The sequence below is a fragment of the Rattus norvegicus genome, chromosome 5 (genome assembly GCF_036323735.1).
Source record: "Rattus norvegicus strain BN/NHsdMcwi chromosome 5, GRCr8, whole genome shotgun sequence".
NCBI classification, from domain to species: domain Eukaryota; kingdom Metazoa; phylum Chordata; class Mammalia; order Rodentia; family Muridae; genus Rattus; species Rattus norvegicus.
This window is the reverse complement of record NC_086023.1, coordinates 80,006,388-80,021,378: the sequence shown is the minus strand read 5'-3', so window position 1 is coordinate 80,021,378 and position 14,991 is coordinate 80,006,388. Positions and strand designations below refer to the sequence as shown.

The following is a 14,991-nucleotide window of genomic DNA, read 5'->3' as shown; positions in this document are numbered from 1 at the left end:
GACTTACTGGCCGGACAGCCTATCTGAAACACACTAAGTCCCAGATTCAGAGGGAGACCCTGTCTGAAGGGGATAAAGTAAAAGGAGACAGAGGGAGACAACTGGCACCCTGTTCTGACTCCTGCGTATACTAGCAAAGGGACAGGCGTGTGCACATGTGTGCACATGTGTGCACACACACCGCAATCAACCAAAAAAAGAAGAGGAGGGGAGAGGAGCAGGAGAAAGAGGAGGAGGAGAAAAGAAAAATGATAGTCCCCTAGTCAAGCATTTACCAAGTGCTTATAGACCAAGAGGGGCCAGTAGTCATGTCTCATTGAATCTCAAGCTACATCCACTCCTCCATATTTTAAAGAAACCCACGTGCAGTTTCAGTCCGATGTGTCTGGAGCTCTACAGTGCTGTTTATTCCTCTTTCTCCTATTTAACCATCCTCCCTTCATGTAAAAACATCCCGACCTGTGTAGTGGAGTTAATAAGAACAAAGGCTCCTGAGTCAGATGGACAGACTTGGGTTTAAATCTAAGTTCTCTCGCTGACTTGCTGTATGGCCTTGTATAGTTACTTGATCTTTCTGAGTCTTAGCTAACACTATGGAAAGATGAAAATAAATAGTACATACTATAGACAGTTGATGCAAAGTGGAAATAAACCCTATCGAGGACTTGCCTCCTTCTTGAATTCTTTATTTCCCCACATCAAACACTATTTTATGTTTCTAGTTCCAGGGTAAATACAATTTATACAGATACAAAATATGTTCCTATTATATCTGTGTTTCTTTGTGAGCAGACTCTTGACATCATTTCTACTTGGACCTCCATCAGCAAATATGACTTTGAAAAATACCTTTGTTTTTCTTTAATGATGAGATTATGTCCAGTCATTTAAAGTCCAACATTCTCTGAGGTAAACAGCTGAAGCAGTTCACCTTACTAAGTTAGCAGTTTGCATTCTGAGGTCAATCTTTTGGGGTGGGTTTGGGGTTGGGGGCTGTCAGCTTAGCTTCGGAAGATCCTTCCTGATAATCTTTTTAAATAACGATTTATTATTTTTATGCATATGTGACTGAATGAGTGAGCTCATATGTACCACATGTGTATAGGAGATCACAAGGACCAAAAGAGGGTCATTTCCTGTGACTGGAGCTAGAGTCAGTTTGAGATGCCATGTGAGTGCTAGGAATTGAACCTGGGTCCTCAGCAAGAAAAGGTTTCAAAGAATCTGACTCCTTCTTTTACATCCTTCTGACTTTCTTGGCCCCAGGTGTGTGCATGGTACACATGCAAAACCAATGCTCATACACATGAAATGTGAATGTTTTCAAAGAAAACCCAAGTAATTCAGCTTCTTCCACACTCCACTCAAGTCTTGAAGCAAAGATTCTCTCCATGCTTGACCTTCCAGTTCAGTACCCGCCCACTCCATTACTGGCTTTCTGATTCCAAGTCAGATCCAAAGTTGCATCTGGTTCCAGGTAGCCCTCTTGAACACCCACTGTTTTTCTTGGGAATATGCTTTGTGAAATGTATTAGTGAAAAAAATCAATCCATAGGAGATGAGATTGCCAAGTTGGAAAGGGCAGGAACAATCCTTGGCTTCACATCAGTACATGAGAAAACATTCCAAAAAGCCTGAGGGAAGGAGGCCCATATGAGAAGGAAAAAAAAACACTCGAACCCAAAGAGAGTATAAAGATGAGCAACGTGCTGGAGGTGGAGTGTGGGCACCATCAGCAAAGAGATTGTCCCGACAGAGAGGCAATTCTATTCCCTACCAACATGAAGCTGTTGCTGCTGCTGCTGAGTCTGGGCCTGACCCTGGTCTGTGGCCATGCAGAAGACGCTAGTTCCACAAGAGGGAACCTCGATGTGGACAAGGTAGGCTCAGCGAATAGTAACTTCTGACTCAGAGAGTGTTTTGGGGAACTCTTGAAGCCAAGCGGGTCCGCTGAGGGGATGGGTACAGTGGCCTGTTCTATTAGACAAATGAATGGCCTCAGACATTGAAATAAGACCAGTTGTATGCTATTCAGATCTAACAAGATTTGGGGACCTCTGCTCTCACTGAGAGGCAGGGGCAGAATGTTAGGTATTGTGACAACTCTATCAAGCCAAATTCAAGAAGAAACACGTCCATGTGATATCCCTGCCCCCTTCTCCCTTAAGCATTTTCTTATCCATTACAGCTCAATGGGGATTGGTTTTCTATTGTCGTGGCCTCTAACAAACGAGAAAAGATTGAAGAGAATGGCAGCATGAGAGTTTTTATGCAGCACATCGATGTCTTGGAGAATTCCTTAGGCTTCAAGTTCCGTATTAAGTAAGTGAGGTGTTTGCCCTTAGCTGAGGAAGAATAAATAAGCGCAAATTCCTGATTACTAAAGTATCAGACAGAAACGAAATAACCTTTAAAAAGCCATTTTGCTAATTTTGCAAAAATATTCAAAAGTAAAATGGAATGAGAAACTGGAGATACCTATAGAGTAGAGGGTGAAGAAGCCAGCCAGATCAAAAATCCCCTAAGCATCAGCTTGCTCTGTTTTACAGGGAAAATGGAGAGTGCAGGGAACTATATTTGGTTGCCTACAAAACGCCAGAGGATGGCGAATATTTTGTTGAGTGTAAGTATATAGAATGTCTATATATCTATCCACAAGTAATTTAGTAAACCCTACTACCATTATCTTGTGTGTGTGTGTGTGTGTGTGTGTGTGTGTGTGTGTGTGTGTGTCTATGTGTTTCTGGGAATTGAACTCAGGAACTTGCACCTCCCAGTCAAACTTTCTACTAGGGAACTCACCACAACCCCTTGTAGAATCTCAAGCACTTCCTGACATGGTTGATTTAGCCAGGGACATGGGGGCCATCTAATAGCTAGCACCCTGTGGCAGGCAAGGGAGATAAGTATGGTGAGGTGGAATGTGATACTGCCCAGTAGCTAGCACCGGTGTACATTGCTCAGGATGTAGCCATGTGAGAAGGCAGACTTATGAAAGGCAGACGTGTCGCTTGAAGGTGCTGAGGGAGGTAGGTGAGCCTCAGAGAGGATGAGAGAGAGTGAGTCACTGCAGTGGCTAAGTGTTCTCTAGTGGGCATGGTCCCAGGGCCCCTTCCTTAGAAGTTACTTCATCAAGTCCAGAAGGCTACAGATGGGAAGCAGCAGACATCTCCGCCCCACATCTCTTCCAGGATATGTATTTTAATGATTTTTATGTTTGGGGTAGTACAGGTAAAGGGTTTACATAATTTCATGCAGACCAGAGAATTTCTGAGCTGTGTCCCATTTCCTCCACAGATGACGGAGGGAATACATTTACTATACTGAAGACAGACTATGACAGATATGTCATGTTTCATCTCATTAATTTCAAGAACGGGGAAACCTTCCAGGCGATGGTGCTCTACGGTAAAGTATTTCCACACGGACACTGATTTGGAGTGGGAAAACAGGAAGGAAACTCGAGCTTTAGTATAGTCTTCCCAGCTTGGTCCTGCCTCTTCCTCACTTCCTGAAGGTCGACGATGTTCACCTGCATCCTGCCTCAAGCACAGTGATGGGCACACTCTGAAATCTCTCCGTGTGCCAGAAGGCCATTCCGTGGGTGCCACATTCAGGATAGATTGGACCCACTCCTGTCAACAATGTCACCAGCCATTTTCTCAACCTTATGGGGCTGCCCCTGTCCCCTCACTTAGTTCTGTGGTCAATGCCTAGGACACAGCTGCTACACTCACTGCTGCTCTTTTCACAGGCAGAACAAAGGATCTGAGTTCAGACATCAAGGAAAAGTTTGCAAAACTATGTGAGGCGCATGGAATCACTAGGGACAATATCATTGATCTAACCAAGACTGGTAAGTCAGGACTCACTTATTTTTCTCGTTCTGAATATCATATCATAGAAGAAATGACCCTGGGGGATTGGCTATCAGCTATTTGTTGAAAGCTGTAGAGGTACCTCATTTTCTCTTCGGGGAATAACGTGGACCTGGTACCTGAACACGTTCTTGCTCTCACCCTGCAGATCGCTGTCTCCAGGCCCGAGGATGAAGAAAGGCCTGAGCCTCCAGGTGGGCAATCTCCAGTGAGAGCAAGGGGTGGGTGGGCATGGACCAGGCCTTCCAAAAGCATTAGTATTGTGCCCCCAAATTATTATAAGAATAATTTGATAAGGAGTCTTTGAGGAGAGTTTGAAAAATGACTGAATTATGTGGATTTGTGACTATCTGGTCCTATTTTGAGCTCTAATGTAAAGTGAACGAAGCACTTAGGCAAGAAAACAAGGGAGTGAGTTTTCCATAGTTGCTGCACAGTTGTGTAAAAATGGCTCAGCGATGTGTTAAGTGTCATTAAGAGTTAAAGTTTGAAACAGAGAGTAGCAGGATGTGAGTATGACTGGTCTTCAGAGTCTGTGGTCCTAATCCATCCCACTCTGGAGAATAAGATCTTCATCTGTACTCCATACAACCTTGGCTTCTTACCTGGAAGTGGAGTTGCATGATCTCCACTTCTCTTCCAGTCTGGCGAGCAGACTCCTTTGACCCCTCTTTCCCACTTCCCAAGACTTCACTCAGATAATGTAGGAAAGTCTTTACAAGTGGCCAAGGCTTTCACCATTATTCCTCAAGGCAATGACCATTCTTCAGAGCCAAAGGTTGTGGAACCAAGCCTCAGACCTTTCATTACTTCATTTTTCATAGGCCATCCATAAGGAAAGTGTAATTTATTCTATGTCTTTAATCCCTGTTTTCTGGCAAATAATGTTGATTAGATTGCAGGGCAAGATCTATTTCTTCATCCTTTGTTCTATACAACAGAGTGCCTCTCTGTCCAGAAGTCAATCCAAGAAGTGCTTAATGGGTTCCTGTATCCTTTCTTCCTTGATTACTCAGTGCTGAGTGGAGACTTCTCACCAGGACTCCAGCATCACCATTTCCTGTCCATGGAGCATCCTGAGACAAATTCTGCGATCTGATTTCCATCCTGTCTCACAGAAAAGTGCAATCCCGGTCTCTCCAGCATCTTCCCTAGTTACCCAGGACAACACATCGAGAATTAAAAGCTTTCTTAAATTTCTCTTTGCCCCACCCATGATCATTCCGCACAAATTTCTTGCTCTTGCAGTTCAATAAATGATTACCCTTGCACTTAAATGTATGTCTATGTGTCCAGAGGGCTAACCCATGAGAGAATGAGGGGACCTCCTTAGTCCTGTACCCAAGATCCTTCCTCATGTCCCAGAATCTAAGCTGAGTCTCAGGATCTCACCACCTCTGGAGCAGTCCCAAGACCTGATGAATGCCCTCTAGGGCTCCTGCCTTAGAGGCTTTATAAGGACCTTAGACACATGAGACTTGCTGCACGATTCTTCCATCCATAGACTATCTTTTCTAACAGATCTAGGAGAGACACATCTTTCTAAGGCTATGGCTGCTCAGCATGGTTCAGGACACGCTAGGGGTCGGGGGAGGTCTGGTCATTAGAGGCCCAATGGATAAAGACAAAAGTTTGCCCAGCACCCCATAGCATCTTCTGGCCCCTAGTTCGAGAGATTAAATTTGGATCAAGCTCAGGATCCTGAATCAAGTTCTTGTTGTGGTTTGGTATATTATGGCAAAAAGCTGTTGAGAGAGCCAACCAATTTTGCTGAAATCTCTCTCTGTCTCTCTGTCTCCCCCCCCCTGCTACGGTCCACATCATTCTCTTACTAAAGCCTCCTCAGTGACTTCAGCCTCATCCATGCACCACCGTGCCTGGCTTTTCACTTTTAGTACTGGCAAAAGTTTAGAGACAAAATAACAAAGTGTTCACAAGCTAAGCTATCCTTGAGAATACTTACAAAATTAGGTAACAGTTCCAGTCCAGGAATCTGTGGAAGATAGAAAATGGTCTGACAATGTTGCCATAAGCCAAGGGACCGCAACCCAGAGAAAGGTCCAAACAAACTCGCTAGTCCCAGGTCAACATGGCGGCTGGAGTTCACCTAAAGCCTTCCCCCTTCGATAACAAATACTTTGTGGAAATGAGATGTGAAATAGGAGAAACATTCAAAGCCAAGGAAGAAATTCTAAACACCAGAGACAGAGCCAATCCCTTTGTAAAGAAGAAGAGGGGGAAGCGGTGAGCGTTGTTGTGGTCGAACTGTCTAATTCTCTGTGGACTGAATAAGAATGATAGGAGTCAGTAACATTCATGGATGTGTCTGTGGCTTTTCCTCAGAAGAATGGGAGCAGCTGGAACCTGGGCAGAGAAATGTGTACAAGGATACAAAGCTAGAGAACTGCAACAATCCAGCCTCAATAGGTAAGAACAGTTCACCTCCACCCAGAATATGTTCCCTGCGGTCCCTTCTTCCTCAAGTCCTTCATTTTTCCCCTTGATGTTTTCTTGTTTTGTTTTGTTTTATTTTGGCAGTGGTGGTGGTGGTGGTGGTGGTGGTGGTGGTGGTCGTGGTGGTTGGTTGGTTGGTCAGGGACTTTTGATCCCTTTTTAGTACTGTTAGGGTTTTTTTATCTCAACCCTTGACTGGACAGAAAATACTAAGACACCATGGTTTCACGTGACGAGGTTTAATGAGAGAAGAGTAGGAGAGAGGACAGGTGGCCCAGTCATGGGCACATGGGGGAGGGGGATGGGACAAGAACAGAGAACAAGAAAGAGCAAGAGGGGAAAGAGAGGGTAAGAGGGAATAAGAGGTGGGGGGGGCAAGCAGCTCCTTTTATTGTGTCAGGTACTATACATGCCATTTGCTAGCCAACTGTGGGGCAGAGCATACCTGGCTGCTGACAAGTAGCTGTGGGGGTGGAGCTTAGACAGAATAGCAACAAGTGCTAGGAATGATGCTTGTGTCATTGCCTCCAAAAGGGAAGGTGTGCTTAGTTGAGGTTCATGGGCATCCTTATTTTGAAACATCAGAAGCCATATATGTTCATTAGCCTTGAAAGACCCTGAAGTAAAAAGTTGGGGCTTGATTTCTGAAGTGGTTGGTCCAACCCTCAGTGTCTACCATTTCTTATGAGTAGGAAATCAAGATCCCAGACAAGTCCCAGTCTCTAAGTTGGATGGAGAAGAGGAGCGGTGTTCTTCAGGAAAGGTGAATAAGGACAGCCCAAGTAGTCTGCACAGACTCAAGAAAACGGGAACCAGTGCAATAAGTCTTTAGTTTCTTGGTGGTAAGCTTGGAATTCTTCAAAGAGTAATTTGAAAACTTTCATTAGGGCTGGGGATACAGCTCAGAATAGAGAGTGATTTCTCACAAGGACCTAGATTTGATCCCCAATATGGAAAAAATATTTTTTTCTTAAAATTCCCGGTTTTTGTCTCTTAACCAGGAACTAGTAGAAAAAACACCAGAATCTCTCAGGAGAAAAGGAATTCACAGTACAGGAATTTTCTTACCTTGGAGATTCTAATATCACCTTCTCCTGTAAACCTGTCCACATGAGCAGCTCGCCACAAGCTTTTATTTCATGGAGAAGAAAAGAATGGGTGAATTGAACCACTTAATTACTCCTTAAATCACTGCTTGGATGTGATAGTTACCCACTGTAGCTCACTTTCAAATGGTAAGAGCTAGCCGCCTGGCTCAGGGGTAGGCATGGATAATCTCTTTATAGAGGAGGTGCAGCAATTCCAAATGCCATGCTATAGGGTAGCCGAGAGGCATGGTCTTCCATAAGGAGTAAGAGTATAGTCAGTCACCATTCTGACAGTGGTAGGGACAAAGCTGAAATCCAGTGCTCAGTAGCCTGAAGTCACCTCCCTCACCTAGCCCCTTCCCTACTGTATACTTATTGCTTAGCCTCCAGAAGACTCTTCAACATTCAATCTCATTCCTCTTCACCATATTTAAAAAAGAATCCTCAATTTTTCCTGTCCCCTCCCTGCACAAAAGTTCCCTAATTGTCATATATTCTCGTAATAAATTTAGACATTCTTAGATCAGTCTCTTTTCTGCATCTCTGGAGATGGTGGACACTCCCAATAATTTTGTTTCCTTCCATTGACTACAAAACTCCTCATACCCCTGCTCTGTAAGTGTCCATTGGTCCTTAATCCCTGGGATGATTTGAATGAGATATTCCCCCATAGTCTCAGGCATTTGAGACATCACCCAGTTGGTGGGTGTTTTCATTAGGGCCGGCCCAGCATGTGTGTGCCACACACAGAGGTATGGCCTGTTTCCTACTTACAGGTCAAGATGTGACTTTCAGCTTCCTGCTCTGTGACGGTCCCTGGCTGCCATGCTTCCCTGTCATGAGTGTAGAGAGGGGCGTATCTCTCTGAAACCATCTGCCCCTTGTTGACACAGTCATGGCATTTTATCACAGCAATATGAAAGTAACTTACACAATCACTCTCTAGTCAACCTTCTTGCCCTCTAGTGCCCTTGTTAATGGCTGTCAACCTTAAGTTCTTGCTGTGCCTTTATTTTTTTTATCTTTATTAACTTGAGTATTTCTTATTTACATTTCGATTGTATTCCCCTTCCAGATTTCCTGGCCAACATCCCCCTAATCCCTCCCCCTCCACTTCTATATGGGCTTCCCCTCACCATCCTCCCCCCATTACCACCCTCCTTCAACAATCACGTTCACTGGGCGTTCAGTCTTGGCAGGACCAAGGGCTTCCCCTTCCACTGGTGCTCTTACTAGGCTATTCATTGCTACCTATGAGGTTGGAGCCCAGGGTCAGCCCATGTATGGTCTTTGGGTAGTGGCTTAGTCTCTGGATTGCTGTGTCTTTAAATGGATGAGTTACCAGCTCTCCTTAGTTTGCTGATGGTTCCTTAATGTCATTTGTCCTGGTGTACTAGTCCTCTATTGCATCTTTCCAAAAGATCTCCCAGTATGCAAATACAAGCTAATTTTTCTAGACTGGCAGCTTATGGGTAGACATCTCCGACGTCTTTTTCATACCTTCTTATTGGAGTGGCTTGTAGGAAATTCAGCTATATAGAATTAGAAAAGAATTAGAATTAGAATAGAATTAGAAATAGAAAGTCTCATTCTTATTAGTCAGAGGCTCCCTTAACCCTCCCTGCGTATGACGTGTGTTTTATGATCCTCTTGTCAAGTCCCATTTGTTGGTTTTTCTTAGTTGTCACTGACACTACACGAATCCGGCTTGTCTTATCTCTAAGTCTAGTACTTAGGAGGGTTTAACGAGTCCACATTCCCTGATTCGCAGTACAGATGTGTCACTCATAAGCATTACCTGCACTTGCAGGTCCCAGTGAGCCAATGCTTCAGTTTCTGAAGTGACATTTGGTTTCTCTTAAAATTCAGGTTCCAGTTGCTGTCTCAAATTAAGAAAATTATTTCCTGAGAAGGGGGATACATACACCTCTGATCTTGTCACTTAGGAGTCATAGGCAGACAGATCTATGTGAGTTTGAGGCCAGCCTGGACTACAGAGTGAGTTCAAGGACTGCCAGGGCTATACAAAGAAACCCTGCCTTGAAAAGCAAGAAAAAAACAAGAAAGGAAGAGAAAATTATTTAACCTTCATCAATTATTAGTGCCCTGGTATGATCTTGTCGCGTAGTAGGACTGTGATTCATAAAACCTTCATAGTGAAGTTGTCTTTTCATACTTTCTGTCTTTTAGGGGAGTGGATACTCATTGTGACAGCTCCATCCATCCCTGTAGGAAGTTGGTTATTGGGCTAGAGAGATGGCTCAGTTTGTAAAGTACTGGCCTCATGAGCATGACCCTGAGTTCAGCTCTTCAACCTCCATGTAAGAAGGTGTGCCTGGAGGTGCACACCTGTAATCTGGCACCAAGGCGGTGGAGACCGGAGCTGGGACTTGTTGGCCAGCGTGTCTAGCCAACTGGTGAGCTGTTTGGTGAGAAACCTTGTTGCAAACCTAAGATGAAGAAAACAGTCCAGGAATGGCTTGATGGGAAACTGGCATGCACATGCACGGGCATGTGGGTATGTGCACAAATCCAGATGAACATGTGTACACACGGGCAAAGATTGTTTTAATCTTACATGTCAAGAGAACAGGTATAATTCTTGATCACGTCCTTTAAGATGGAAATTTGTCCCTGTCTTCCCCCATCATCACTGGGTATCAGAAGATGGAGAGTCCTGCTGCCCGGAGAGTCCTGCTCATTTCTCTATCCCAGGGTACAAGTCTTGAGTTCCTGGGTGAAAGAGTGGCTCCAGTTCAGTTCTGGACTCCCTCTTCTATACTATACAGATTTCCACCAAACATTCTCTCTCTCTCTCTCTCTCTCTCTCTCTCTCTCTCTCTCTCTCTCTCTCTCTCTTTCTCTCTCATAAATTTCTATTGTGTAGCCCTGACTGGTCTGGAACTCTGCCCCATGAATGCAGCCACCATAGTTTACCCCAAACCAGGATCTCCTAAATGCCCTCCATAAAAGTGAGAATTCTAGACATCCATTCAGATGCTCTGGTTTTCTCCATAGAAACTGGAGTGGCTATTCACTCTTACCTATGTTTCTCTCTTTAAATGTTTAAAACTCTTACCTCAGATAATTTCTCCGTTCCATTTCTATACAGAGAGCTGGTAAGGGATTGGGCTGAGAGAAGAAGAGCGTTTCTAAATGTACATTTTTCAATTGGGCAATGTGTAGGAAAAAGAACATGAGCAAGTGTTCAGGCCATGAATCAACTTGAAATTGACCATCACCTGTTGGAATGGTGACAGGATCAAAGGCATGCAATCCACAAGTCACTGGGAAAACAGGTGGACACCCACTGTAAACCCATACAGTAAAGCATCTCCCAAGTGAGTTGCTAGGAATTTCATGACTTTGCAAAAGCATCAGGGAACTTAGAGGAATCATGGAGTTGTTGGTAGTTAGTAAGAATGTCCTTGGTACGTTGCTCATGGAAAAGAAGGGAGGAGCAGTGCCCTTGGTAGCACCCCAGTCATCCGCTGGCTCTTCAGTACTCCTTGGAAGATGTGTTCTGTTTTAGTTTATTTTAGGTAGCCTTAGTAAAATTAGAGGGATTTATTGAATAGGCAAAAGTACACCTCTTACAACCCAAGGGTAGAGACTTTAGCCAGACTTCACCAGGAACAAGAACTGTCAACTTAGAGGTCACAGGGAAGTGAAACTATGTACACTATGTTCTTGAGAACAAGTAGTCCTACATTTCTGCTTCCCTCTGTGTGTGGGTAAGTAGGATAAGAATGGCTTTTATAACACTTACATCATGGCATCCTAAATTTAATCACAGTGGGGAGACTAGTAATGCTTTGCTATGTAGCCCTGGCTGACCTCAAACTTATGAAAAGGTATTTCAACCTCCCGTGTACTGGGAATAATAGGCATGTGCCACCATACCTGGCATAACCACAAATCTGTTTTTTAACTTAATGCATTGTTTGTTCCACATTCCTTGTGTGTATTTCATCATCTACCCTAAGGTTACAAGATCCTGTTTCTAAGCAGCGAACTCTTTCAGTTTTCTTTTCCCTGGTTTACTATAGCTTTCTTTCTATTGGGTCCAAGAGGACAGAGACAGTCCTTTCTGATGCTTATTTTATTATTGGGATGTTAGGGTGGTACATATTTAACCCCACCAAGGATGGCATCTCTTTAGGAAATTTATACAGAAGTTCAGTGGGGGTGTAGAAATCACAAGAATCTCTCATCAATTCTATTCTAGAGGTCCAACAAGATGGTGCACAGACGGAGGGGAAGCAGAAATTCCAAAGGAAACTAACTACAGAAGTGACATTCAGGAAGAAATGTTCAAACAGTAAGAAAAGCAGTGAGTGTACTTTGTTGGAGAAGAAAAATGTCCATTCAAAACACGATCCTTCTGAAAAAAGATTGCATAAATCCAATTTGTATGGGAAGAACTTGAATCAGAAGTTAGACTTGCCCAGTCAGATTAAAAACTCTGCGAAAAAGAAACCTGATACAGCTAACGAACATAGGAAATCACTCAGCCATTGTGCATCCGATGTGAACAGAGATGAGATTTCAACTAGAAAGAAATGTGACAAGTCACCCAACAATAAATTGTTTGGTAAAAGTGACAAAAACCAAACAGGCAAGAAATGTGAGAAAGTATGCCATCATAGCGCGTCCCATAACAAGGAAGACAAAATTCAGACCGAGGAGAAACGGAAATCACCCTGCCATAGTCCATCTAATCTCGACAAGGCTCCGGGTTCTGGGAAACCGTATGAATGTAATCAATGTGGGAAGGTCCTCAGCCATAAACAGGGGCTCCTTCACCATCAAAGAACTCATACCAGGGAGAAACCATATGAATGTAACGAATGCTGGATAGCTTTCAGCCAAAAGTCCCACCTCGTCGTACATCAGAGAACTCACACTGGGGAAAAGCCATACAAGTGTGTCCAGTGTGGCAAAGCCCACGGTCACAATCATGCCCTCACTGACCACCTGAGAATCCATACCAGAGAAAAGCCCTACAAATGTAACAAATGTGGCAAAACCTTTAGGCATAGCTCAAACCTTATGCAACACATAAGATCTCACACGGGCGAGAAGCCGTACAAGTGTAAGGAATGTGGCAAATCCTTCAGATATAATTCATCTCTCACCGAACATGTGAGAACACACACGGGCGAAATACCCTATGAATGTAATGAATGTGGCAAAGCTTTTAAGTATGGCTCATCCCTGACTAAACACATGTGAATTCATACAGGCGAGAAGCCATTTGAATGTACTGAATGTGGGAAGACTTTTAGCAAAAAGTCACACCTAGTTATCCATCAGAGAACTCACATGAAGAAGAAACCTTATAAATGTAAGGAGTGCGGCAGCCTTTGGACATAGCTCATCTCTTACCTACCATCTGAGAACTCCCACCGGGGGTTGCCCCTTTGAATATAATCAATGTGATAAGGCCTTTAAGCAAATTGAGGTTCTTACTCAACACCAGAGAGTTCATACAGGAGAGAAACCCTATGAGTGTGTAGAATATGGAAAAGCCTTTAGTCAGAAGTCACACCTCATTGTACATCAGAGAACTCATACAGGGGAGAAGCCCTTTGAATGTTATGAGTGTGGAAAAGCCTTCAATGCAAAATCACCACTTGTTATTCATCAGAGATCCCACACTGGAGAGAAACCCTATGAGTGTGTTGAATGTGGTAAAGCCTTCAAACAAAATGCTTCTCTTACCAAACATATGAAAATTCACTCGGAAGAGCAATCTCTGGAGGAAGATTAATGTGGGAACTCTGACAGCTGAGTGGTTTGGTATTGTTTAACCTTCAAGATGTATTTAGTTTAAAATAGGAAACCCTTAAAATTGTGAACAAGGAGATGAGGAGATAACGTAATCAGTAAAAGCTTGTTAAGCGGTACAGAGATCTGAATCCCATCCCTAGGACCCACATCAAAATCTAAATGTGCTGCTGTGCTCTTATAACCTCATAATTGGGAAAGTTGAGATTAGAGAATCCCTGAGACTACCTGGCCAACCAGACTTGTTTAATTTACAAGCCATAGGTCAGAGGGAAAAACTTTTAAAGACAGGGTACAGTGCTCCTGAGAAATGGTACTCGTGTTCACACACACACACACACACACACACACACACACACACACACACACTCATTTGTGAAAATGTTAATTAGAGCAAGAAACAGTAAAATACAGTAATTCATGTACTTTTTATGCGTGTGCTTAGTCACCACAATTAGTATTTATTTTGCATTTATGTTTACTGAATACTAGGACCTGTGTAAAATATAGGCGAGGGTATCCTCTGGTATCGCCTAGCTTCCTTTGTTAATGTCTTCGTTAGGTTCCGAACTAATAGAAAACTTTAGGGAGTTCTTTTGTTTTGTTTTGTTTGAGACAGAATCTTACCATATAGTGCTGGCTAGCCAAGAACTTGTTATGTAGACCAGGCTGACCTTGAACTTTTTATGTAGAACGGGCTGGCCTTGAACTCACAGAGATGTACCTGTCTCTGCCTCCCAAGTGCTAGAATTAAAGACTTCAAAGAAAACTTTGAGGGATTTTGTCTAGATATTGTTAATAAGAATTGAATAAAAATGTGGAAAACAGCTGGCAATGTGTTGTAGTGAATGGTACTTGTTATATCGTTTAAGTACAGAAATCAGATTGTTGAACGGTGTATATAGTATGTTCTCACTGTGGACAAAGACTGTGTATGTGTGTCTGTCTTTTTATGCCTCTGTGTACATATATATGCATTCATACGATATATTTGTATATGAATATGTTGTAAAAATATAAAAATAAAAAAGTATGGATGTCTTTTACCCAGCTATGTCTGCACCGCAGTGCTCCAAGATGTCTGCTAGGTATCTTGGCGGAAACACATCCTAGCCGCACACTTTCTTACACTCAAACCCTCACATAAAAGAATACACAACAACAATCTTTGACCCAATTGGTAAGATATAATTGTCCACTTAAACGTACAAAGCCCGGTACCATCCATCCCTTGAGAGCATTAATAACAACCTGTAAATACACAGAGCAGAATCTTAACATCACCTGCCATCTTGTCCTGCCATGGCTTCTCTCCATCTCTCCCTTCTGTCTCTTCCTATCTCCCTCAGTCTCAGCCTCTTCTTTCAAACTTCTCTCCCGCCCATCCTTCCTTCTCCTCCAATGACAGGCCTCCTTCTATCCTGTACCTGCCCCTCACCAGTACTTTACAAATTCAATGCTTTAGCAGAATATCATCTCTCCTGTGTCTGCTTCAGTCAAACATTCCTTCATATTTTGCCTTAGCAAAACACCATCCAACTGTGTTGTTGTAAAATTATAAAAAAAGCTTTCTTTTACCCTGTACTAGATCCGGCACAATAGTGCCCCAAGAAATCTGGTAGATATCTTTATCTCAGTCAGCAAAGCTTCTCACCTGCTCTGCTCCATCCCATACCACACTGCCTATGACTATGCTCTGATCCTGGCAACAATCTCTCTACCCATCCAGTTCTCAAGGCAGGTTGCCACCAGTCCAGAAATATACATCCCAAGTCCGTGGC

At 43.3% G+C, this 14,991-nt stretch overlaps 1 protein-coding gene and 1 pseudogene across 2 annotated transcripts; both read left to right on the top strand.

Moving 5' to 3' along the window:
- The first annotated feature begins 1,682 nt into the window (after positions 1-1,682).
- On the top strand, positions 1,683-5,155 carry LOC134478986 (major urinary protein-like). 2 transcript variants are annotated; one of them, XM_063261288.1, is made up of 7 exons: positions 1,683-1,880; positions 2,189-2,322; positions 2,550-2,623; positions 3,298-3,408; positions 3,755-3,856; positions 4,027-4,072; positions 4,895-5,155. In XM_063261288.1, the coding sequence occupies exons 1-6, from the start codon at positions 1,698-1,700 to the stop codon at positions 4,050-4,052; spliced, it is 630 nt and encodes a 209-aa protein (XP_063117358.1). In that variant the 5' UTR covers positions 1,683-1,697; the 3' UTR covers positions 4,053-4,072; positions 4,895-5,155. The 2 variants fall into 2 exon arrangements, with proteins under 2 accessions (XP_063117358.1, XP_063117359.1); XM_063261289.1 differs by having other exon boundaries at positions 4,820-5,155.
- Positions 5,156-5,286: 131 nt separating this feature from the next.
- Positions 5,287-14,430, top strand: LOC134478988 (zinc finger protein 37-like; annotated as a pseudogene).
- Positions 14,431-14,991: the final 561 nt, after the last annotated feature.

Excerpts from the sequence above, each read along its gene's own strand:
- LOC134478986 (XM_063261288.1), top strand. The coding sequence starts at position 1,698 with ATGAGCAACGTGCTGGAGGTGGAGTGTGGGCACCATCAGCAAAGAGAT. Across the intron at positions 1,881-2,188 it reads GGAACCTCGATGTGGACAAG|CTCAATGGGGATTGGTTTTC; the intron begins GTAGGCTCAGCG and ends TATCCATTACAG. Across the intron at positions 3,409-3,754 it reads CCAGGCGATGGTGCTCTACG|GCAGAACAAAGGATCTGAGT; the intron begins GTAAAGTATTTC and ends CTCTTTTCACAG.